The sequence below is a fragment of the Heterodontus francisci genome, chromosome 29 (assembly GCF_036365525.1).
Source record: "Heterodontus francisci isolate sHetFra1 chromosome 29, sHetFra1.hap1, whole genome shotgun sequence".
Taxonomy (NCBI): domain Eukaryota; kingdom Metazoa; phylum Chordata; class Chondrichthyes; order Heterodontiformes; family Heterodontidae; genus Heterodontus; species Heterodontus francisci.
The window spans coordinates 54,022,285-54,048,273 of NC_090399.1; the positions used below are offsets into that span (position 1 = coordinate 54,022,285).

General features: G+C 45.0%; 1 protein-coding gene across 2 annotated transcripts; it reads left to right on the forward strand.

Annotated features, from left to right (window-relative positions):
• The first annotated feature begins 1,341 nt into the window (after positions 1–1,341).
• Positions 1,342–25,533, forward strand: LOC137346303 (H-2 class II histocompatibility antigen, E-S beta chain-like). 2 transcript variants are annotated; one of them, XR_010968697.1, is made up of 7 exons: positions 1,342–1,507; positions 5,753–6,013; positions 14,408–14,689; positions 18,672–18,788; positions 20,244–20,348; positions 21,790–21,816; positions 24,965–25,533. XR_010968697.1 is itself a non-coding variant. In XM_068009785.1 (6 exons), exons 1-6 carry the CDS (start codon positions 1,405–1,407, stop codon positions 24,988–24,990), a joined length of 816 nt encoding a protein of 271 aa, XP_067865886.1. In that variant the 5' UTR covers positions 1,342–1,404; the 3' UTR covers positions 24,991–25,533. The 2 variants fall into 2 exon arrangements, 1 of the variants encoding a protein (XP_067865886.1); XM_068009785.1 differs by lacking the exon at positions 20,244–20,348.
• Positions 25,534–25,989: the final 456 nt, after the last annotated feature.

Here is a 25,989-nt window from a genome sequence, read left to right on the forward strand (position 1 = left end):
GGTTCAGCGAGGTACACTTAAAGTGGCTCGGAATTTGAATGCTCTGTTTCTTGTTCTCCTGCTCAAGCGTGTGGGTGTTGACTTTCTTAAGTAGACTCCCTGTCGTCTGGAACAACAACAACTTCCAGTTAGACAGCACCCATAGTAAAACATCCCAAGGCACATCAGGGGTGTGGCTGCAGACCACATTACCTGTTGAAACTTCTCCAGTTCACTGCTGAAATCATCGTAACTGTTGAAGGTCAAAGATGTAAAGATGGAAGGAATTGCTTTGTTGTATCAATGAGAGTAGCCATCATCAGTAGTTCAGGGAGGCTGCAAATGAATCACACAAGAAGCACGAGATGAAGGGACACAGAAGGCATTTTGTGGACAGTGTGAATAGAAAAGATGGTGAAGAATGTTGTGGTCAATATAAGCGCAGAAGCAGAAGAGATATGGACGATAGCACCGGAAAATCAATTCCGGACCATGAAACATATTGTAGGCAGGTTAAACTGGTAATCCTTAAATACTGAATTAGGAGCAGGAGTATGCCTTGATTCTTGATAAGCAAGGGAGATGGAAGGTTATCAGTGGTCGGTGGAAATGTGGAGTTTAGCCATGAACGCCGGAGCAGGCTGGAAGGGTTGAGTGGCCAACTCTTGCTCCTACTTCGTATGTTCGTATGATTGGTCGCTCATTACAGGCTCTCAGAGTCTGATTGGTTACTCTCCTGGATGTGATTGGTTACTCGATGTCAGGTTCTGATTGGCCGCGGTATGTCGGCTCCTTGTTTAAAGACCACTAACTCTTGTTTTTCCTAGTCCGAGCTTGCAGCTCTCGAAATGTGAGCATCAGAGCTCTGCAATGTCCCCATTCCAAGCCGCTCATTCCTGTCCCGCAATGTCCCCGCTCTGGGCCACTTGGTCCTTTGCAGCCTGACAGTAGAGTTGTACCACTAAAATAAAAGCAAAATACTGCAGATGCTGGAAATCTGAAATAAAAACAGAAAATGCTGGAAGTAGTCAGCAGGTGTGGCAGCATTGTGGAGAGAGAAGCAGAAGTTCAGAGTGCTGATGAAGGGTCACTGAAGTGAAAAGTTAGCTCTGTTTCTCTCTCCACAGATGCTGCCAGACCTGCTGAGTTTTTCCAGCATTTCTTTTATTATAGAATTGTACCAGGTGCTTAACATCGGATACCTCTGCCTGGTAACTGGTGACGACCGTGACTTTCCTTCTGCGATTGGTTAGTGTCTGGCAGTCTTCCGCTGTTGATTGGTCGGTGTGTCCTTGTAGCTGATTGGTCACTGTCTCTATTTAAAGGCCGCCCCGCTCAGAGTGGCTTTCAGACTCTCGCAGTGCGGGAGCTGTTGGTTTGGCTGTGACAGCTGGAGCGATCAGCACCTCCAGTCCCCGTCCAGCAATGTCCTTGGTGCGAGTCGCTTGTCCCCGCTCCCTGTGGATCAGGATCCCGCTCATCATCTGTGCCGCACTCATCTTCAATGGAGAGAAGGAGAGCGGGGCCGGTAAGAAACCGTTTGGTACTTTGGTTTTGTAACTGGCTTTACTGATCGGGTGTAAATTCTCATTCCAGGCTGTTTCCCACTTGTGAACTTCATCCTCATTGTAAAGTTTGCAAATTGTATTTATTTGTCCCGGTTGGGATTTTGGCTTAACTTGTGTTCTCTGCGGCTGAAAGATTTATCCAGTCTAATCCCACTTTCTACCTGTTGATCCGCAGCCTTGCAGGTTATAGCATCTCGAGTGCATATCTAAGTGTTTATTAAATGCGATGAGGTTTTCTGTCTCTGCCACCTCTTCAGGCCGTGAATTCCAGATCTCCCTGCTACACTCTGGGTGAAAAAAGACACCTTAACTCTCCTCAAATCCCTCTGTCAAATACATTAAATCTATGCACCGAGGTTATTGACCTCTCTACTGATGGAAATGGGTCCTTCCTATCCAGGCCCCTCAATTTTATACACCTCAGTTAAAATTCCCCTCTGCATCCTCTGTTCCAAAGAAAACAACCTCAGCTGATCCAATCTCAGCTAAAATTCTCCAGTCCTGCCCCTTTCCCGGTAAATCTCCTCTCTAATGTGATTACATCCTCCTTTTCCATGTGGTGAGCAGAACTGTGCACTGTACTCCAGCTGTGGTCTTACTAATGTTTTATACAGATCCAGCATAGTGTCCCTGCTCTTGCAATCTAGATGTCGGTCAAGTAAAAGAAAGTGTCCCTTGTGCCTTCTTAACCACCTTATCCACCTGTGCTGCTGCCTTCAGGTATCTGGACATGCACTCCAAGATCCCTCTGTTTCTCTGCAATTTGCAGAATCCTGCCATTTATTGCATATTCTTTTGGCCTTGTTAGCCTTCCCCAATTGCATCACCTTGCACGTCCTGGGATCGAAATCCATTTGACACATTTCTGCCCATGTGTCCAGTCCATTGATATCTTCCTGTCGTCTATAACTTTCTTCAACATCAGCCACCTAGCCAATTTTTGTATCATCTGCAAACTTCTTAATCATGCCCCCTACATTTATGTCCAAATCACATATACCATGGAAAGCAAGGGACCTAGTAATGAACCCTGGAACCAGCCTTCCAGTCGCACAAATACCTTTCAACCATGACCCTTTGTTTCCTGTCACTGAGCCAATTTTGGATCCAACTTGCCACGTGTCCTTAGATGTGAAGGACCTTTTAATTATCTGACCAGTCTGCAATGTGGGACCTTGTCAAAAACCTTGTTTTATTTGTTGTTGGAATCTATTAACAAAGGATTAACTGAGTTGACTAAGATAGTGAGCTATTTTGCATGTTCCTTATGCCAAATTGCTTGGAATTCCACGTAGCTCCATTTTCAGCACTGCAGCAGTGAGATGCAGAGAAGTCTTCATTACTTCCAGTGAGGCAAGCTGAGGCTCCAGAGTAAGACATGTATTCAGCTTGGAGTTGGTGCTCGTCATTGTCAGAAGGAAAAGAAAAGACTCTTCTTTAGTGCCTTTCGCAAACACAGGATGGTCCAAAGTGCTTTACAGCCAGTGAGCTACATTTGTAGTATAGTCACTAATGTGTGTCAAAATGCTGCAAACAGCAGTGTGACCAGATCTCTGTTTGTGATGTTAATTGAGGATAAATGTCGGCCAGGACACTAGAGAGAAAACTCCCCTGCTCTTTGAAATGGGGATAGGGGATCTTTTGTCACCTGAGCAAGTAGATGAGGCCTCAGTTTTAGCATCTCATTTGAAAGGCCAGTGACAGTGCAGCAGTTGGTGCTGCACTGGAGTGTCAGCCTAGAATTTTGTTTTCCAGTCTCTGAAGTGGGGGTGGGAACGCACAGCCTTCTGAGTGTTGCTAACTGAACCATGACTGACAGTGCATCACGGCATTATCACTAAGGCAGGGGTTCTCAATTGGGAGTCTGACTTTTTTTCCTGCCCCTGGGGTCCATGACAACGTTTCAAGGAGTCTGCCAAAAATAATTACTGGCTTTGTTGCACCCTAGTTAAAGGAAGTGTTTTTTGTTCACTTGCTAAACTGCTAGGTTTCCCTCTGTTTCTCCAAACAGCTTCCACAAAGCTGTTTCAATTGCTTTTGATACTCAAACACAAACCTTTTTCCACTTTTTTTAAAAATTCCACGCAATACATTTACTGTTCCCTATCAGTTTATCAATGAGGGAAGTAAGGGTGGAAATTGCTGAGGCTGCAGCCACAATCTTCCAATCCTCAATTATCGGGTTGATTCCCCAAACTGGAGATTGCAAATGTTACATCCCTGTTGAGGGATAATCTCAGCAACTGTAGAGCAGTCATCTTTGAGTCAGTAATGGCAAAACTTGTTTTAATTACGATCCAGGACAATTTAATTGGCATTTGGAAAATTATTGGCTAATAAATGGAAGCCAACAGGTTTTTTTTTTAAGGCAAATGGTGTTTGATTGACAATGTCCATTTGAAGTAATGGAAGATGATTTGAGGGTAGTGTGGTTATGTATATGGAATTTCAAAAGATGTGATAAGTACCACAGAAAGCAGTGAAGACTTAACATTTTTCCCTCAGACTAGAAAGAAGTATACATGTGTCCCAGAATTTATTGGGCCCAATGCCTTTTTTGAGATATAGATAACATTGTAGATGATACAAAAGTCAAACATAATAAACAATGAGCAGACTCCAAAAGGTAGACTGGTAAAATGGACAAACACATGGAAAATGAAATTTAACAGGTGTGAAATGCCTAAATTTGATAGGAAGAATCAGGAGAGGCAACATAAAGGATAGAATTTTAAGCGGGGATGCAGGAACAAAGACTGGGGGACTAATACGCACAGTGGCGGCAGTGGTTAGCACCGCAGCCTCACAGCTCTGGCGACCTGGGTTTAATTCTGGGTTCTGCCTGTGTGGAGTTTGCAAGTTCTCCCTGTCTGGGTTTTCTCCGGGTGCTCCGGTTTCCTCCCACAAGCCAAAAGACTTGTAGGTAGGTAAATTGGCCATTATAAATTGCCCCTAGTATAGGTAGGTGGTAGGGAAATATAGGGACAGGTGGGGATGTGGTAGGAATATGGGATTAGTGTAGGATTAGTATAAATGGGTGGTTGATGGTCAGCACAGACTTGGTGGGCTGAAGGGCCTGTTTCAGTGCTTTATCTCTAAACTAAACTAAATCTTTGAAAGTGGTAGGACAATTTCAGAAGGCTGTTCGTGTGCAGCCATACTTGGCTTTATGAATTAAGTATAAAAGCAAGGAAATTATGTTAAACCTTTTATAAACCCTGGTTGGGCCTCAGCCGGAATGTTGTGTTCTTTCCTGGGCACCCTGCTTTAGGACAGATGCCAAGACCTTGGAGAGGGTACTGAGGAGATTTAAGAGAATGGTAGCAGGGATGAGGGATTTCAGTTACATGGAGAACTGCCCTTCTTCTTAGATTAGAGAAGGTTTCAGGGTGATTGAGGAGGTATCTAAAATGAAGGGTTTTGATAGAGTAAATAAAGAGAAACTGTTTCCAGTGACAGAAGGGTCAGTAAGCAGAGGGCACAGGTTTAAAGTGATTTGCAGAAGACCCAGAGGTGACATGAAGAAACCTTTTTTAACACAGCGAGTTGTAGTGATCAGGAATGCCCTGTCTGGGACTGGAAGCAGGTTCAGTTGTAACAACAATAAAAAGGGAATTGCCTAAATATTTTAAGGGGAAGAAACTTGTAGGGTTATGGGGAAAGAGCAGGGGAGTGGGTTCCACCAAACAGCTGACACTTGGCACGATGGGCAGAATCATTCTGTGGCTTCATCTGTTTTTGGGTGTGAAATTGCAGGGTTGGGTGGATATAAAGACTTCAGTCTGTTTCATTGACTGAAACCTGGGGCAGGGTCTGGTTCTGATAGGAAACTTGTTGTTAAATGTGGCATTTTGGAAAGGGGTAGAGGTGCCTGGTTTCCTGCCCCCTGATTCTGGGATGTGGCTGGGCTGGCAGGCAGCAGAGTTCCCCTTCCTCATGGTGGGTGCCTGCTGAGTTGTGAATGGCCCTCATCTTCCTGGTACTAGCAGAGACAGTGGGGTGGGGTGGTGGGATATAATGCCAATCTGCTTTGGGAAGACGGGAAGCTGAAATTTCCCCCTCCCTTGGGAATTGTATCCAATGGGCTGCATGTAATCTCAAATTCTGTTCCTTCAGAGTTTCACTCCCACCCTGTAGGATCAGTCTCAGTCAGGTGGTAACAGTGTGTGTGTGTGTCTCTCTCTCTCTCTCTCTCTCTCTCTCAGGAGCTCACTCTTATAACTGGGATTACGGATGTGAGTTTAACAGCTCCAGGACCTGGACCTTCGTCTGGCAGGAAGTTTATGACCGCGAGCTGATCACCTATTACGACATTAACCAGAGAAAGTTCATCGCTGTGAAGGAGTGGGCGCAGCAGGATGTCGACAAATGGAATGAAGAGGACCCAGAGACAACATACCAGGAAAACGTCGCAATGTGTCAGACGAACATTCCGATCGCCGAGAGCGAGGTGCTGACCTGGAGAGGTGAGACCCAGGAGGAGGGAGAGCGAATGGGGGGCAAGGGGCTGGAGGTTGGGTGAGACCTGGAGAGGGGGAAAGAGATTCTGCCCCTGTAACTGTCACTATTCCGGCACTGAGACTTTGCACCTTTTAGTCCCAGTTACCTTCCCATCCACTGGTGGAGGATGGGCAGACAGCTCTGTCCCCAACCCAGTCAATACGCCCTCTGTAACTGAAGTGAGGCCATTGCCTCCCTAGGGTTTTCCCATTTCCTGAGAAAACTCCTACACTGTTCTTTTCCTGAGAGCTCACTCACTGGCTCCTGATATTGCCCTGTGCACTGTACCTCCTCTCTGATCTGCTGCCTGGCTGCCATACCAGAGGAAGAATGATTCTTGTAGTTCCAGCACTTTAAACAAATGCACTGGAAAAAAAATGATCACCTGAGGTAAAAATTCCACTGCCATATGCTAGTAGCACAGGTATATCAGTGGGAATACTGTGCTCCCCTCATACACTAGACCGATATCCTCTCTTCCCAACTACCCCCTCCCACAACACTTGGGAGCATGCTTGGGTGAGGGTGGTGTTGTCCTGTTCCCGTACACAGGCCTGAGCTTTACGTGCTTGTGAAAAGTTTGCCAAACCTGCAAATTCCACTTACTCTGCCAATAACAGGCACAAAGCTGCCAGAAAGTGCTTCTGTACTTAAATCTGTGCTGAATGACATTCTGATGATCCATGTCTGTTTCTGACCTAGTCTCTTGTGAGCAGGCTCGATGGGCTGAATGGACGACTACTGCTCCTAACTTATGGCCATGCTATTGTAGTAAGATTAATTTTGGTCAATGAATCTTTGAATTTTTGTGTCTCGTTTTAACCCCATGCCATTATAAGGCAACATAGCTAAGAACTGCCTCTGAACAGGACAGATATCTGAGGGTTGTAGGTCTGGAAGAGATTAGACATGGAGAGGGGAAGGCCATTGAGCAACTTTAAGAGGTTGAACATTTTTAAAGTCAAGGTGCTGCTTTACTGGGAGGCAGTATATGTCAACAAGTGCAAGTAATGGGTGAACAGAACTTGGTGCATGTTTGGTCACACAGCAGAGTTTTGGATGACCTCTAGTTTAGAGGGTAGAGTCAGGAGCGAGTTGGAGTACTCAAACCTGTAGGTAACAAAGGTTTCAGCAGCAGGTGAGCTGAGGCAGGGTTAAAGTCAGATGATACATAAGTGAAAATGGGTGGTCTTGGTGATGGTGCAGATGTGGTCAAATTAGGGTCAAATATGACACTAAGGTTGTGGACAGTCTGGTTCAGCCTTAGACAGTTGCCAGGGAGAGGGATGGAGTCAGTCCCTGGGGAATGGAATTGGAGGAAATTTCTGCTCATCCAGTACTAGATGTGTGGAAAAGCAGTCTGATTTCACAACAGTGGAGGAGTCGAGAGGTGTTTGAGAGCTGGGTGTTGGTGTAATGTGGAAATGGACACAGTTTTCAGATGTCCCCAAGGGACAGCATGTAGATGAGAAATAGGAGGGGGCCCTGGATAGATCCTTGAGGGTCACCAGAGGTAACAGTGCAGGAGCAGGAAGAGAAGCTGTTGCAAGTGATGCTCTTGGCTACGATTGGAAAGGTGAGAATGGAACCAGGTGAGGGCAGTTTCACCTAGCTGGATGACTGCTATTGGAAAATGATGTGGTCAACAGTGTCACAGGCAGTAGACAGGTCAAGAAGGACGAGGATGGTGAGTTTACCATTGTCACCGTCACAGAGGATGTCATTTGTGACTTTGTTAATTGCTGTGTTTGTACTGATGGGGGCAGAAACCTGATTGGAGGGATTCAAACATGGAGTAATGGGAAAGATGGGAACAGATTTGAGGTGAAAACACAATCAGGGACTTTGGAGAGGAAAGGAAGGTTGCAGATGGGAGGATGGGGTCAAGGGTTTGATATTTTTTGAGAAGGTATTTACAGGATAGGGGAAGAGTAGCTGAGGAGAGAGAACCATTTACAATGTCAGCTAACATGGGGACCAGTGGATGGTCAGTTTAGTGGGACTAGGCTCAAGGGAGGAGTAGGTGGGTCTCCTGGACAAGATGAGCTCTGAGGGCATGAGGGAAAGATTAGAGTTCAGGACTAGGACAGGGCAGAGCCTTGGAAGATTGGTCTGATGGGCCAGGAAAAAGAATGGAAGAGGGAGGCAGCTGATTGGATGGTCTCGGTTTCTCTTGTTAGACCGCATGACTGCTCTGGAGCTGCGGATGGACTCACTTTGGAGCATCCACGATGCTGAGGAGGTCGTGGATAGCACATTTAGCGAATTGGTCACACCGCAGATTAGGATTGCTGAGGGTGAAAGGGAATGGGTGACCAAAAGGCAGAGAAAGAGCAGGAAGGCAGCGCAGGTGTCCCCTGCAGTCATCTCCCTCCAAAACAGGTATACCGTTTTGGATACTGTTGGGGGAGATGGCTCACCAGGGGAAGGCAGCAGTAGCCAGGTTCATGGCACCGTGGCTGGCTCTACTGTTCAGAAGGGCGGGAAAAAGAGTGGAAGGGCTATAGTCATAGGGGATTCGATTGTAAGGGGAGTAGATAGGCAGTTCTGTGGTCGGAAATGAGACTCCCGAATGGTATATTGCCTCCCAGGTGCACGGGTCAGGGATGTCTCAGATTGGCTGCAGAACATTCTGAAAGGGGAGGGTGAACAGCCAGTTGTCATTGTGCACATAGGCACCAATGATATAGGTAAAAAACGGGATGAGGTCCTACAAGCAGAATTTAGGGAGTTAGGAGCCAAGTTTAAAAAGTAGGACCTCGGGTAGTAATCTCAGGATTGCTACCAGTGCCATGTGATAGTCAGAGTAGAAATGAAAGAATAGTCAGGATGAATGCGTGGCTTGAGATGGTGCAGGAGGGAGGGGTTCAGATTTTTGGGACATTGGGACCGGTTCTGGGGGAGGTGGGACTATTACAAATTGGACGGTCTACACCTGGGCTGGACTGGAACCAATGTCCTTGGGGGTTCTTTTGCTAATGCTGTTGGGGAGGGTTTAAACTAATGTGGCAGGGGGATGGGAACCAACTGAGTAGGTCAGTGGACAGTAAGGAGGTAGTAACTAAAGCCTGTAAGGAACTAGATAATGAAGTCAGCATGACTAAGGGAAAGAGTAGGCAGGGAGCAGATGAACGCAAACGGACTGGTGGTCTGAGGTGCATTTGTTCTAATGCAAGAAGTGTAGTAGGTAAGGCAGATGAACTTAGGGCCTGGATTAGTACCTGGGAGTATGATGTTATTGCTATTACTGAGACTTGGTTGAGGGAAGAGCATGATTGACAACTAAATATCCCAGGATATCGATGCTTCCGGTGGGATAGAGAGGGAGGTAAAAGGGGTGGAGGAGTTGCAGTACTGGTCAAAGAGGATATCACAGCTGTGCTGAAGGAGGGCACTATGGAGGACTCGAGCAGTGAGGCAATGTGCGCAGAACTCAGAAATAGGAAGGGTGCGGTAACAATGTTGGGGCTGTACTACAGGCCTCCCAACAGCGAGCGTGAGATAGAGGTACAAATATGTAAACAGATTATGGAAAGATGAAGGAGCAACAGGGTGGTGGTGATAGGAGATTTTAATTTTCCCAACATTGACTGGGATTCACTTAGTGTTAGAGGTCGAGATGGAGCAGAATTTGTAAGGAGCATCCAGGAGGGTTTTCTCGAGCAGTATGTAAATAGTCCAACTTGGGAAGGGGCCATACTGGACCTGGTGTTGGGGAATGAGCCCGGTCAGGTGGTTGAAGTTTCAGTAGGGGGCTACTTTGGGAATAGTGATCACAATTCCGTAAGTTTTAGAATACTCATGGACAAAGATGAGTGGTCCCAAAGGAAGAGTGCTAAATTGGGGGAAGGCCAACTATACCAAAATTTGGCAGGAGCTGGGGAATGTAGATTGGGAGCAGCTGTTTGAAGGTAAATCCACATTTGATATGTGGGAGGCTTTTAAAGAGAGGTTGATTAGCGTGCAGGAGAGACATGTTCCTGTGAAAATGAGGGATAGAAATGGCAAGATTAGGGAACCATGGATGACAGGTGAAATTGTGAGACTAGCTAAGAGGAAAAAGGAAGCATACACAAAGTCTAGGAGGCTGAAGAAAGACGAAGCTTTGAAAGAATATCAGGAATGTAGGCGCAATCTGTAACGAGGAATTAAGAGGGCTATAAGGGGTCATGAAATATCTTTAGCAAACAGGGTTAAGGAAAATCCCAAAGCCTTTTATTCATATATAAGGAGCAAGAGGGTAACTAGAGAAAGGATTGGCCCACTCAAGGACAAAGGAGGAAAGTTATGCGTGGAGTCAGAGAAAATGGGTGAGATTCTAAACGAGTACTTTGCATCGGTATTCACCGAGGAGAGGGACATGACAGATGTTTAGGTTAGGGACAGATGTTTGATTACTCTAGGTCAAGTCGGCATAAGGAGGGAGGAAGTGTTGGGTATTCTAAAAGGCATTCAGGTGGACAAGTCCCCAGGTCCGGATGGGATCTATCCCAGGTTACTTAGGGAAGCAAGAGAGGAAATAGCTGGGGCCTTAACAGATATCTTTGCAGCATCCTTAAACACGGGTGAGGTCCCGGAGGACTGGGGAATTGCTAATGTTGTCCCCTTGTTTAAGAAGGGTAGCAGGGATAATCCAGGTAATTATAGACCAGTGAGCCTGACGTCAGTGGTAGGGAAGCTGCTGGAGAAGATACTGAGGGATAGGATCTATTCCCATTTGGAAGAAAATGGGCTTATCAGTGATCGGCAACATGGTTTTGTGCAGGGAAGGTCATGTCTTACCAACTTAATAGAATTCTTTGAGGAAGTGACAAAGTTGGTTGATGAGGGAAAGGCTGTAGATGTCATATACATGGACTTCAGTAAGGCGTTTGATAAGGTTACCCATGGTAGGCTGATGGAGAAAGTGAAGTCGCATGGGGTCCAGGGTGAACTAGCTAGATGGATAAAGAACTGGCTAGGCAACAGGAGACAGTAGCAGTGGAAGGGAGTTTCTCAAAATGGAGATGTGTGACCAGTGGTGTTCCACAGGGATCAGTGCTGGGACCACTGTTTGTGATATACATAAATGATTTGGAGGAAAGTATAGATGGTCTGATTAGCAAGTTTGCAGCTGACACTAAGATTGGTGGAGTAGCAGATAGTGAAGGGGACTGTCAGAATACAGCAGAATATAAATAGATTGGAGAGTTGAGCAGAGAAATGGCAGATGGAGTTCAATCTGGGCAAATGCGAGGTGATGCATTTTGGAAGATCCAATTCAAGAGTGAACTATACAGTAAATGGGAAAAGACCTGGGGAAAATTGATTTACAGAGAGATTTGGGTCTTCAGGTCCATTGTTCCCTGAAGATGGCAATGCAGGTCAGTAGTGGTCAAGAAGGCATACGGCATGCTTTCCTTCATCGGATGGGGTATTGAGTACAAGGGTTGGCAGGTCATGTTACCGTTGTATAAGACTTTGGTTTGGCGACATTTGGAATACTGCGTGCAGTTCTGGTTGCCACATTGCCAAAAGGATGTGGATGCTTTGGAGCGGGTGCAGAGGAGGTTCACCAGGATGTTACCTGGTATGGAGGGAGCTAGCTACGAAGAGAGGTTGAGTAGATTAGGATTATTTTCATTAGAAAGACGGAGGTTGAGGGGTGACCTGATTGAGGTGTACAAAATCATGAGGGGTATAGACAGGGTGGATAGCAAGAAGCTTTTTCCCAGAGTGGGTAATTCAATTACTAGGGGTCACGAGTTCAAAGTGAGGGGAAAAGTTTACGGGGGATATGTGTGGAAAGTTCTTTCCGCAGAGGGTGGTGGGTGCCTGGAACGCGTTGCCAGCGGAGGTGGTAGACGCGGGCACGATAGTGCCTTTTAAGATGTGTCTAGACAGATACATGAATGGGCAGGAAGCAAAGAGATACAGACCCTTAGAAAATAGGCGACAAGTTTAGATAGAGGATCTGGATTGGCGCAGGCTTGGAGGGCCGAAGGGCCTGTTCCTGTGCTGTAATTTTCTTTGTTCTTTGTTCTATAACAATGTCCATGAGTTCCTTGCACTTGGCATTTGAGGTGAGGGTGGAGGGGACAGGGTAGAGTGTTTTACAGTAGAGAAAAGAAGCTGGTGGTTTTCTTTGCTTTCCAGGATGATCCTGGAATAGTGAGCAGTTTCTGCAGAGAGCAGGACCTGATTGTGCTTTATGTGGTTCTGCCAGCTCTGGCAGGGAATGCCCAAACCAGTTCTCATCCATTGAAGTCTGCACCTGTTGAACTTCAGGGAGTGGAGAAGGGGGCTGTTCTAGGGTGAGAATAATAGCTTTATTGGGGAGTGGAGCATCAAAGGTGGAGTTAAAGGTGTGGTTGAGCAGATCAGCAGAATGAAGGGCCAAAGCCTGGCTCGCTGTGATTTTTGAAAGTGCAGTTAGTCAGTCAATTGTTATACAGCACAGAAACAGGCCCTTCGGCCCATGTCTATGCTGGCCATCAAGCACTTATCTATTCTCATACCATTTTCCAGCACTTAGCCCATAGCTATGGTGTTTCAAGTGCTCTTCTAGATACTAAAATATTGAATGTTCCTGCCTCTCCTACCCCTTCAGGTAGTGTGTTCCAGATTCCAACCACCCTCTGGGTGGAAATTCTTTTCCTCAAATCCCTTCTAAGCCTCCTGCCCCTGAGTGAATTGGGAGTTTGTTTCCAGGGTGGACACAGACAGCAATAGGGTTGTGAAGTGGTTAAGTGGAAGTGATCGGAGATGGCCTTATTGGTGACTAACACAATAGTGAAGCCACGTGAGGTGCCAAGGCCAGGGGGAAGACCATGAATATGGGTTGGAAAGATTGAGGGAGAATGGAAGAACAGTGAACTTGAGAGAACATGATGAATTGAGGTGGAGCTTGAAATCAGCAAGGAGACAGCCCCTGCACCAGGTGACTGAGGGAGGAAAGTTGTGAATATTCACTGAATTTTTATGGTTCTTAGATGGACAGTAGAGAATGCCCTTGACCTGGGCCATCTTGTGGCCTCACTATTCCCATCATCTCTAAGAGGTCCATGATTGCTTCCTTGCATTGCCCTCCACCCACATTTCCCCCTACCCTACCCCTTCCATGTCTCTTCTCCACACCCACACCCCCAGAAAACATGCTTTTCCAATTCATTTATAACTACACTTCCAAAATCATGACATCAGATCATTGATATATTGATTGCCAGTGCCAATGATTCATTGCCCTCTGAAGGATGAGAAACATTGACTGGAGAGGGTTTTCTGATTGAATAACAGATGTGAACATCCTGAGCCAGTACCATACAAGGGAGAATCCTAGACTTCAGTTCTGTGAAGCAGTCAAATATCACTCTACCTGTGAGTTGTGGACTTTCCCAATGTTGTCTTGACTTTTGCACCAAGTGAATCAATGGCATTCCAGGCTGGAATGTCCTATAGGCAAGGAATGCTGAGTGACACCAACCACAGACCTTGGCATCTGACCATCTCAACCGGGCTCTCCTAGCAACTCATTTCTGCATTCAATCCTCCTCATGCCTATGTTTCACTCAGTGTTCCCTACATTTCACTTGGTGTTCCCTGGTCTAACTCTCTCCCCTTGGACTGGATATTGCTGGGCTGGGTCTTGCTGTAGGTGGATTGAGTGATGCTGCTTTGCATTGATCAGTCTCTGCCCTGAGCTGATCTTCACTCCTGCTGTTTCGCTCTGCATTCCCTGGTTCAACCCTCCCCTGGCCTGGAATTTGCTAGGGTCGTGTTGGTCAGTCTCTGACCCTATGAGCTGATATAGCTCAGCCATGCCCACACATCCTAGTACTTTGCAATAAACTGCACCCACCTGGACCTCAGTTAAATATGCCCCTGATCACTGCCTCTGGTGCCACCTAGTCCTCCTCCCAGTTTTCACTGGAGGTTTGTGAACAAGCATTGAGGATCCACTTGCAATCATAGTACAAAGTAAGAAGTGGGCTTGTAGGGAAAGTCGCCAGGAACTACTGGACCAGTTGCAGCACAGTAAATGGAGGGCTGACATCCCATTACTGATTGACTTCTCTGTTAGATATAATGCAGTGGTAACAAGCTCTCTATGAAGCTATTGTAAATCATTGTCTATTTGGGACGGAACATGAGACAAATAACATTGATTATTCAGTGGGAATCTCTCTGCCTTTCTTTCATGCACTGATCTTCACCTGAATGAAGATTGGAACTTGCAGGCAAGGAACTGAATTAGGGTTTTCAGCAACTGTGTACAAACAGCAATAAGGGCTGGGGGAGAATCCGACATGAATGGAAACATTTACTGAAATTATACTGTTCTTTCTATATTTCTAAAGTTAGCTTTTTTCTTTCTGTTCTAGTCGAACCCAAGGTCATTGTCCGACCTAAAACATCACAACGTTCTGGCCAGTCAGCCCTGCTCACGTGTCATGTCACTGGATTTTACCCTCCCCAGATCAATGTCACATGGTTGAAAAATGGAGCACCAATTCCCAATGGTACCATCAACACTGCCCTACTATCGGATGGTGACTGGACCTATCAGGTGGAGGAACTCCTTCAGTATCAGCCAGTGCCTGGGGATAAGTATACCTGTCGTGTGGAACATAGCAGTCTGAAAGAACCCAGGAGCACAAACTGGGGTAAGAGACTCAATACGACCTGGAGCAGCTTGGGAGTAACAACAAAATGCTGGAAATACTCAGAAGGTCTTGCAGCACCTGTGGATAGAAACAGTTAGTGTTTGAGCTCAGTGACCCATTGACAGAACTGGGAGAGCTTAGATAAGGAACAGTTCGTAAGCTGTGGGGGGGGAGAGAGAAGAGAGAATGACTTTCATTTATACAAAGCTTTTCATGACCACTGGACATCCCAAAATGCTCGACAGCCAAGTACTTTTGAAGTGTGATGTCAGAAATGTGAGTCAATTTGTACACAGCAAGCTCCCACAAACAGCAATGTGATAATGACCAGCTAATCTGTTTTTGTGATGTTGATTGAGGGATAAATATTGACCAGGACCCCGGGGATAACTCCCCTGCTCTTCTTTGAAATAGTGCCCTGTGATCTTTTGTCTTGATGAGCAAGGGGATGAGAGGATTGGACCTACATCGCCCTGTCACCCCTCATGGCCTGCTTTGCTTCTTCAGGCAGAGCAAGTGGCCGAGAGGAGGGAAGCAGCATGGCCCGTGGCCTAGAGTTAACATCTGGAGTGGTGGGGAGGAAACGGGGTGTGTGGCCATCTACTACCACCCTCTGACTTCTATGGGCCAGCCAATGTTGTATCCAGACAGCCAACTTTCCCTGTATCCCATGCCTCCTTACTTTCTGAATGAGCCTGCCATGGGGAACCTTATCAAATGCCTTGCTAAAATCCATATACACCACATCCACTGCTCTTCCTTCATCTGTGTTTTGTCACATCTTCAAAGAATTCAATAAGGCTTGAGACATGACCTGCCCCTCACAAAGCCATGCTGACTGTCTCTAATCAAACCATGATTTTCCAAGTAATCATAAATCCTGTCTCTCAGAATCCTCTCCAATAATTTGCCCACTACTGACGTAAGACTGACTGGTCTATAATTCCCAGGGTTATCCCTATTCCCTTTCTTGAACAAGGGAACAACATTTGCCACCCTCCAATCATCTGGTACTACTCCAGTGGACAGTGAAGATGCAAAGATCATTGCCAAAGGCGCAGCAATCTCTTCCCTCGCTTCCCGTAACATCCTTGGGTATATCCCCTCTGGCCCCAGGGACTTATCAGTTCTGTGATGGGGTGGAAATGGATTGGAGGGATTCAGACATGGAGTTCTGGAAAAGATGGGCACAGATTTGCGAGGTGACAACATGTTCAATGAATTTTTGTAGAGGAAAGGAAGGTTGGAGATGGGATGGTAGTTTGCAAGGATGGTGGGGACGAGGGTTGGCTTTGTGAGGAGATGGATGATGACAGCCATTTTAAAGAAGAAACAATTAATAGTTTAAATGAGAACAGTTAATATCAGCTGGGTCCAGGGGGGAGGTTGGATGGGAAGTTTAGTGAGAATAGGGTCGAAGGAGAATGAGGTGAGCTAGGAGAAAACTAGAGAAAGATGAGTTGGGGCAGGGGGATCTTCAGAGGCAGTTTGGACAGGTGGGCGACTGGAAGGGAAGGACCCAGCAGAGGCAGCTGATGGTCTTTGTCACTAAGATAGAGACCATCTAAGAGCTCCTCACTTATTGTTGGAGGTGAGGGTGTGAGACAAGGGAGGCATTTAAGATTTAGCATTGATTGTCAAAGGTAAGTGGTTAGATTCTTTTTTTGTTGGGAGGCGTGTTTAAGAAAATGTAAAATTTAAAGTTTCTGTTCTTGTCCAATACCTTTTGACTCATGGCAACTAGCTCATTAAAATCACAGGCCAATAGAAAGCTTGGAGTAGGGCTTGGTGCTTTCCTCCAATACTTTTTGCAAATTTCACAATTCTCAATCTATTCGCCTTGTATATTTGGCAAACCTTTCACCCCCTTGCTGATCAAGAATCTATCTACCCCTGTCTTAAATATTCAAAGACTCTGCTTCCACCGCCTCTTCTTTTGAGGTAGAGAATTCCAAAGACACTCTATCCTCAGAAAAAAATTCTCCATCTGTCTTAAATGGGCAACCCCTTATTTTTTAAACAGTCACCCCTGGTTCTAGATTCTCCTGCAAGAGGAACCATCTTTTCCACACCCACCCTGTCGAGACCCCTCAGGATCTTGTGCTTCAATCAAATCACCTCTACTCTTCCAAATTCCAGCAGATACAAGCCTAGCCTGTCCAATCTTTCCTCATAAGACAACCCATTATTCCAGTATTCGTCTAGTAAACCTTCTCTGAACTGCTTCCAATGCACTTACATCCTTCCTTAAATATGGCAACCAATACTGTACAAAGTAATCCAGATGTGGTCTCCAATGCTCTGTATAACTGAAGCATAACCTCCCTACTTTTGTATTCAATTCCCCACACAATAAACAATAACATTCTACTAGCTTTCCTAACTGCTTGCTGTGCCTGCTTACTAACCTTTTGTGATTCATACACTAGGACAGCCAGATCCCTCTGCATCTGAGCTCTGCAATCTCTCTCCATTCAGATAATGCTTTTTTTATTCTTGCCAAAAAGGATAATTTCCCACATTGTACTCCATTTGCCAGATCTTTGCCCATGCACTTAACCTATCTACATCCCTTTGTAGCCTCCTTATGTCCTCTTCACAACTTACTTTCCTACTTTTTGTGTCATCAAATTTAGAAACTGTACCTTTTGGTCCCTTCAAGTTTAGCCATATGTTGAGTTCCCTCATCATTCTGTCCTTTTCTATTCTCATACATAGCTGAAAAAGTATTCCAGAGATTACCAGCCTGCTTCCTAACCTCATTTCATGTCACTCAGTCCTTTCCTATCTTGACTGCATGTGGATCATGACTGCTGTCCTTTCCATAACCTCTTCACAAGGTCCCTTATCCTCACCCCTGAGAATCTACAGGACTCTTGATCTGGACTGCACAAGATGCTGCCCAGCACCCTAATTAAGTCTCCTACCCCAACCCCTCCCAACATTTTTTTGTTGCTGTATTCCCTCACTTGCCGTCACCACTCCTTTATCACTGCCCGCTCCCCATCACACTCACTGGAGTGGCTACTCTCAAACTCTTGCTCTGGAAATCTCTCGTGTTATCTGTCTCCAACTCCCCCCTCACATTCTGACTTCTTAAACTTGAGTAATCTCAGTTGGAGACATCTCCCATGGATAGTTTTTGTTTGGGTTAACATCATCTATTCAATTTCTACATCCTGCACAAGCCAAACATCTGCCCTTCTTGTGCTGACCAGAAATGGTCATTCAGTTGGAGTTGGACGGGAATTTAAACTGCTCTCTTCCTCCTTTTTCCCCTCTGTTAAATTCCCATGGTGGCATTATTGTCCTCTAGCTGCTACCAGCTCATTCCATTGTCAGCTCTCAGCTCAAACTGCTGTATGAATTGCTTTGTGACCTTTTGATCCTGTTCCATTGGTGTAAAATATCAGGAATCTCATGTATCCTGTTCTGCAGTTTGACTCAAAGCAGTTTATTAGTTGGAGGCAAGAGGATCATCACCAGGTGTCTGAGGATGTTAGAGTCCTTCCTGTGAAGCTTACTTTCACAGGGACAAGTGTAACCACATTCAAACAGTTCATACAGATCCTATGCTTTGCTGGAATTCAGATACCTGCTGGAGCTGGAAGAGGTCACACAGCTGGAAATCCAGTGTAGTCAGCACCTTGTACCTTCCCAGTTTTCCATTCTTTTGCTTCACTCTCTGCAATTTTGCAAATTTCTCCAACTGCTGTCTGACTTCTGACACCATCAGAAACACACTTGGTACTGCTTGAGTGTCCATTTCCCTGGAAACTCAGGAGGGCACTCTCCCTCTTTCCTCCCAATGACTTGCCAAAGGCTGCTGTCACACCACATCACTTTCAAGTGCCTGAATGTGATTTCAGGCTGAACAAGGGTTTGAACTGGAATCCCATTCCCCAGTGATGTGACAGCAGGTTCTGTAGTTCAATAGGACACCTAGTGCTGTTTTAACACTCGGATTGTTTCACTTGGACAGAAGTACAGGATACATCAGAATCGGAGAGAATCAAGATCATGGTTGGAGCCCTGGGCTTTGTGGTTGGGCTGATCATCCTGTTGGCTGGAGTGATAATTAAGCTGAGGAATGCTAAAGGTGAGATCCAGTTCCTGTCTGCAGAGTACAGGGGACTCCTGTTGTCTGTATCTGGGGATTTCTGTGAGCCTTTGTTGGGGGAGGGGGCGGGGGGGTTGCAGGGGATGTCTGTAAGCTGCTGCCTCCTTGCACTGTACAAAGTGCAATCAGACTGATTGATTGTCTGGGAATATCCAGATATTAATTTAAAGTCTTCCCAGCTGACCTTAGTAAATCCAGCAGGTTGACATTGCTACCACTGGTGAGGCAGAGTCCTCCCATTGGGAACAGCTGATGCTGGTTTGGGTCTTGGTGCAATGTTTAAAAAAAAACTGAAACCAGGACAGCATAACTTTAATGTTCCTGGCATTCCAAAAGCAGAGTGAAATTCCTTGCCCCCTGAGCACCCCATCCCTGACCCAAATCAGGAACCTCTAACCATAAGTTGGAATATTATAAGCTGGGGTAGCATGTTTCTCAACTTGTCCTTCAGTATCAATAAGCCAGATAATCCTAAACTGTCGTAGTAACCCAAGTAAGTGAGTGCACATGGATGGCCCTCTGCCAACCATACAGTTATGCCAAGTTCTTTCAGTCCCTGATTATGAAATTGACCATGACTCTAGATAGTTTCTAAATTCCATTTATTGTTTGAATTTTAGTATTTAGACATGGGATGAGTTGCTGACGATATTGTGGCTGATGCTTCCTTTTACTCATAATCACATGACAGTGATCAGTCTGTGGTTGAATGTAAATAGTCAGTTGATCAAGCTGCTGCTGTCTTGACTTCCTCCTCCCCTCGACAGCAAGGATTGGCACCGATCTTTGTCCTTTACGTTTTATACAGTAGGACGTGCTAGGATGTTCCTTTCGGGCAAAACGCGAGCTAGTTAGTTAAGTCTATTTGCTTCGGAACACCGCAGGCTTCATCCAATTTCCACAGTTCTTTTGATATGCCAGTATTCTTTGTGATTTCCATCCCCACAATTCTTTTTGTTGACCTTATCAGCATAGGTACCTGCAAGTCTCAAGCATGTATAGTGTGCTGACTGGCATAACACCTTTTGCTTATCAGCCGTTTCATCCTGCAGGCCAGCACCCTGTGCTGATCACCTGGTCGATTGACTTCTTGTCTCCACAGAATGCCCTTCCCTCTGACATCAAACCTCCTTGCAAGGCTTGCTGGATCTTTTTGATCAAATTACCCAGTTTTGATTGGGCAGGCAGCATTCGCAAGCCTTGCCCAAGTGAATTTGATTGCGGCTGTAAGTATACTGCAGGAATAGTCCAGCACATGCCACTGAAGGTATAAAACTATCAGGTCAAGAACAATTAGTGCTAGCTCTTACCAGAGGAACAAGAAACAGCAGCTTGATAACTGTCTACATTCAACAACTGACTGATCCACTCTAGTGTGATTCTCAGTAAGTGGGCCCCATCTGGTGACCAATTGTAATATTTCCAATTTTGCAGATGACACAACTTAGTGGGAATGTGAGTTGAGGAGGATGCAAAGAGACTTCAAGGGGATTTGACAGATTGAGTAGGAAAGAACATGGCAGATGTAATATAATGAAGGTAAGTGTGAGGATATCCACTTTGGTAGGAGGAACAGAAGTGCAGAGTATTTCTTAAATGGTGTGGAAAGTGTTGATGTCCAAAGGGATTTGGGTGTCCTTGTTCATGAGTCACTGAAAGCTAGGATGCAGGTGCAGCAAGCAATTAAGAAGGCAAATGACATATTAACCTTTATCGTCTGAGGATTTGAGTACAGAAGCAAAGAAGTCTTTCTTCAGTTGTAGAGAACATTGGTAAGGCTGCACTGTGTGCCGTTCTGGCCTCCTTGCCTGAGGAAGGATATACTTGGCATAGAGGGAGTATAGTGGAGTTTCACTAGACTGATTCTTGGGATGGTGGGATTGTCCTATGAAGAGAGACTGAGGAGACCAGGCCTGTATTCTCAAGTTTAGAATAATGAGAGGTGATCTTGTAGAAACTTACAAAATTCTTAAAGGGATAGATAGGGTAGATACAGAAAGGGTATTTCGCCTGGCTGTGGGGTCTAGAGCCAGGGGACACAATCTCAGAATAAAGAACAAGCCATTTAGGACTGAGATGAGGAGGAACTTTGGAACTCTCTGCCCCAGAGGGTGGTGGACGCTCAGTCACTGCGTAAGTTCAAGACCGAGATCGATTAGATTTCTAGTTGCTCATGACATCAAGGGATATGGGGTTAGTGCGGGAATCCGGTATTGAGGTAGACGATCAGCCATGACCTAGAATGGCGGAGCAGGCTCGAAGGGCTGAATGGCCTACTCTTGCTCTTATGTCTAAATACTAAAATGCAAACAAATTAAATTCAGAAACTAGAGTCATAATCCAAGTTTGTAATCCTAGAGTAAAAAAAGCTGGGCATTGATTTACTTTGCAGCATATTTCCACATTCTACACAGACTTAAAGTCCATCTTTTCAAAATTCGATTAAATTGTACCTGCATTAAATTGTGATGTAACCAGACACTAAAGTTCATTAAAAATACAGCAATCCAGTAACTGTTAGATTCTGACAGCATTTCAGTGAACAAGGAATGAAGCCCAGGCAGTGATCATTCACAGCAGGTTAAGTCCAGGGGAAACGCAATCTCAATTAGATATGGTATTGTTGGTTCATCAGAAACCAGTCATAAAAAAAAAATGTAATGCTGCAAACATGTGTTGTGAATTTAACTGGGCATGTGCTGGCTAGTATTAGTGTGAAAGCTGTTGTAAATCCTGTGTGGACTTTCCCTGCCACTATCTAAACATTGGAGAGATATGGAACACTTGAGTTTCAGATAACTAATTTTAATAGGAAGTAAATTAGGACAGCTCCAAACCTGTCTCTGACCTCTGATCAGTGCTTCCATTGAGAGACTGCTAGCAGGCAGAGACTTGAATTTATCCCTGTGTTCAATGCATTAGCTGACTGGAGCTCAATGAGGCTTGATCACCTGTACTGACCATGTTTACTTTCTTTCAGATATCCTGGATTTCAATCTCCGCCCACGTATGTATCCCAGCAGGAAGATTATTTTCGATCTATTGCTGTGGGAGGATTGCTCTCAAATGAAGAGTCTACTCTTGACAAACAACAATTTTATTTCCTAGCATTCCCAGCTAGAAGTACCCAGGGCAGATATATCAGGGGGCTAGATAGGGTAAAGCTCCCTCTTCACTGACTGGGAGTTGGATTGACACTGTCCTGAATCTAATTAACACAGGATCTTCACTGTTGGTCGAGATATACCTTCCATCCTGAGTGCAGGTGTAGGTGAAAAGCCTGTGCATGAACCCCGTGTTCCATTGGTCCCATCTCTAATAACACAAAAATCAGGCATGTTACCCATGTGATGGAGATACTTTCTCAAGCCTGAGCTATCCAGGTCCCTAACATGTTGCAGACTGATCAATTGGCTGCATGGGTGTAAACACTCCCTCATCACCAGGTCTTAGTCTAGGTGTTCCCTTTGCTACAAAGATGACCCCTGATCCCCACCTAATATTTCCAGCCTTGATCATTTCTGGAATTGTACTGTACAATCCATTACACTCCATTACAGTCCAGTGTATTGTACAACTCCAGCTTATTGCTACCTGCATACTGAGGTTAATAGCAGACAAGCCATGTGCTGTCTAATGATTCACATTAGAAACATAAGATTTACAGAACAGAAGGAGGCCACTTGGCCCATGTCCATATCAACTGAAAAAGATCTATCCAGTCTAATCCCACCTTCCAGCTCTTTTCCCCTAGTGCTGTAGGTTACAGTATCTCTGGCGCAAATCCTTTTTTTTTAAAATCACGAGTTTCTGTCTCTGCTACCCTTTCAGGCAGTGAGGTCCAGACTGCCACCACTGCAGTTATTGACCTCTCTGAACAGAAATGGGCCCTTCCTACCCACTATATCTAGGCCCCTCATCATTTTATACACTTCAATTGAATCTCCCCTCAGCCTCCTCTGTTCCAAAGAAAATAAACTCATCCTATCCAATCTTTCCCCATAGCCTAAGTTCGCCTTTTCCCAGCAACATCCTTGTAAATCTTTTCTGTATCTTCTCTCATGTGATCACTTCCTTCCCGTAATGTGGTGACCAGAACACTCTAGTACTCTAGCTGCAGTCTAACTAGTGTTTTAACCATTCTAGCATAGCCTCCCTGCTCTTACACACTAGACCTCAGTCAATAAAAGAAAGTCTCCTGTATGCTGCCTTAAACACCTGTCCTGCTACCTTCAGGGATCGAGATGTTGGGATGGCCACATGTTGAGGGGTGTGGGTGGTTTTCCCCCACCTCCCTGTGCACACAAACACACTTACTCCTTTTTGTGGTGTGTGGTACTGAGCTTTCAGCATCTACATAGACTTTTTTTCCATATCTGATTCAGTATACTCTTTGACATCAAGGGAGTCTAAATTTCCCTTTTACTTTGAGTATATTTGTTCTAAACTCTATCTGCTAGTTGAATGCCTCCCACTGCTCTGACACTGACCTTCAAGTAGCTGTTTCCAGTCCACTTTTGCCAAATCACATCTCTGTTTAGTAAAATTGACATTTTCCCAACTTCAAACTTACTCTTGGTCTTGGTCATCTTTATCTTTTTCCATAACTACTGTAAATCTAACTGAACTACAATCAGCGTCACTAAAATGCTTTCCCACTGATTCCCTTCCACCTGCCCCGATTTGTTCCCTAAAACAAAGTCCAGAACTGTCCCATCTCTTCGAGTCATAGTTATACAGCACAAAAACAAACCCTTCGGCCCATTGTGTCTGTGCTGGCCATCCCGCACCCAACTATTCTAATCCCATATTGCTGCACTTGGCCTGTAGTCTTGTATACTCTGGTGTTTCAAGTGCTCATCTAAATACTACTAAAATGTTGAGGGTTCCTGCCTCTCACCTCTTCAGGCAGTGCGTTCCAGATTCCAACCACCCTCTGGGTAAGAATGTTTCCTCAAATCCCCCTAAACCTCCTGCCCCTTACCCTAAATCTATGCCCCCTAGTTATTGACCCCCTCCACTAAGGGAAAAAGTTTCTTCCTATCTGACCTATTAATGCCCCTCATAATTTTGTATACCTCAATCATGTCCCTCCTCAGCCTTCTCTGCTCCAAGGAAAACGACCCTAGCCTTTTCAGTCTCTCTTCATAGCTGAAATGTTCCAGCCTGGGCAACATCCTGGTGAATCTCCTCTGCACCTTTTCCACTGCAGTCACATACTTCTATAGTGTGGTGCCCAGAACTGTACACATTACTCCAGCTGTGTCCTAACTAGCATTTGATGCAGCTCCATCATAACCTCCCTGCTTTTGTATTCTGTGCCACGGCTAATAAAGGCAAGTATCCCATATGCCTTCCTAACCACCTTATCTACCTGTGCTGCTGCCTTCAGTGATCTATGGACAAGTACAACAAGGTCCCTCTGACCTTCAGTACTTCCTAGGGTCCTACCATCCATTGTATATTCCCTTGCCTTGTTGGTCCTCCCAAAATGCATTACCTCACAATTTTAAGGATTAAATTCCATTTGCCACTGCTCTGCCCATCTTACCAGCCCATCTATATATCCTGTAATCTAAGGATTTTCTCCACTATTTACAACACCAATTTTCGTGTCATCTGCAAACTTACTGATCATACCTCCTATATTCACGTCTAAATCATTCATGTACACTACAAACAGCAGGGATCCCAGCACCAATCCCTGCAGTAAAACCACTGGTCACAGGCTTCCAATTGCAAAAATTGTTGGGTTTACTATGTGCTAGCTTAAAGTTCTGAATGCATTTTAATAGTTCTGTGCCCTGTACCTTTTCGTACAATGAATTTATTCCAGTTACTATTCAGGTAGTTGAAATCTCTTATTTACTGCCCTTTTTTTCTTTTCCAGCAATTAATCTACATATTTTCTCTCTCCCTATGACTGGGGGTCTATAGTTTACTCTCAACTGTGCATTTGTCCCTTTGTTGTTCAGCTAGACCCACATGGATTCATTTGATGCTCCTTCTAGCATAGCATCCCTGCTATAGCTGTGATTATTTCTTTAACCAATATTGTAACCCCTCTATCCTGTTAGTCGTGTATATGCACTGATGGAATATTAACTGGTTCTGTACTGAGTCCTGTACTTTCTAACCCTGGTAACCTTTTTTAGGTCTGATGGGTCCAACTGTCAGTTAACTGACCTGCTTGTGTGGATGCGATCTGAGACATTGGAACAGACAGGATTAAACAGCTTGAAAATTCATCTGAACTCCTTCCCCTGAGTCCATATCTGACATGATGACCACTCACTGGGTGTCAAGGTGCTTGACATTGCGGTTTTTATTGTTTGAGATTAGTTTTGTGATGTTGGAGATTTTTACACTGCGGCTTGTTTATCTTGTTAATGTCCCTTTTTTTTTTAGCGATGTATTTTTCAAGTGTGCAGCTGGATCCTGATCAGTGACAAAGCTTCCCCCAGTACAAATAGCTCTGTTCAGTGTAGACTCCCAGTACAAGTGTGTGAAACGAGGATCAGTGCTGGTTGTAGGTCTGTGACCCTCCCACTCGTCCTTGTCTGTCTCCATTCATCCTCATTTGTAAATATTTTGAACTCTATATTTTTACTTGCCAAGTTCTCTATTTTATATCTGAATTATTGCAAATTTTAATTTAACCTTTTTAATCTTTGCATCTCATAGCAGAACCAGTTTAATTAAAGATTGTTTATATTTGCAAGTCCTTTCTGTTTAGTCCTTTACTGTCACACTCACCACTCACTCAGCAGTTTGAGACTCTTCATAATTACTCCACTTTAGGCCTCTAATCCAAGCACAGGAGGGGCATCAGATCTCTTTCACCTTTTTTGCTGGCAGTAAGGGTTGGATGTGCATTGTCTTCGGGTAGTCTGATCCCAGCTCCTGGTGTCAACTCTATACTGGCCATGGTACAAAATGAGCTGTTCACCAGTCAGGAAAGAGGCTGTGTTCTGCAATGAACAGTTCACACTCTAACCCTACATCTCCCTCCACCATCAGTCCAGAATAACAGAATATTGATCACTCATCTGGGTTGCTATATAGCCATGAGAATCAAAGCTGAACACCATTCACCACAAAGCAGTTTGCTCGATTTAGTACCGACATTGGATTCAGTGCAAATATACCTGGTTACCAGAGCAAGTAAGGGGAGGTGGTG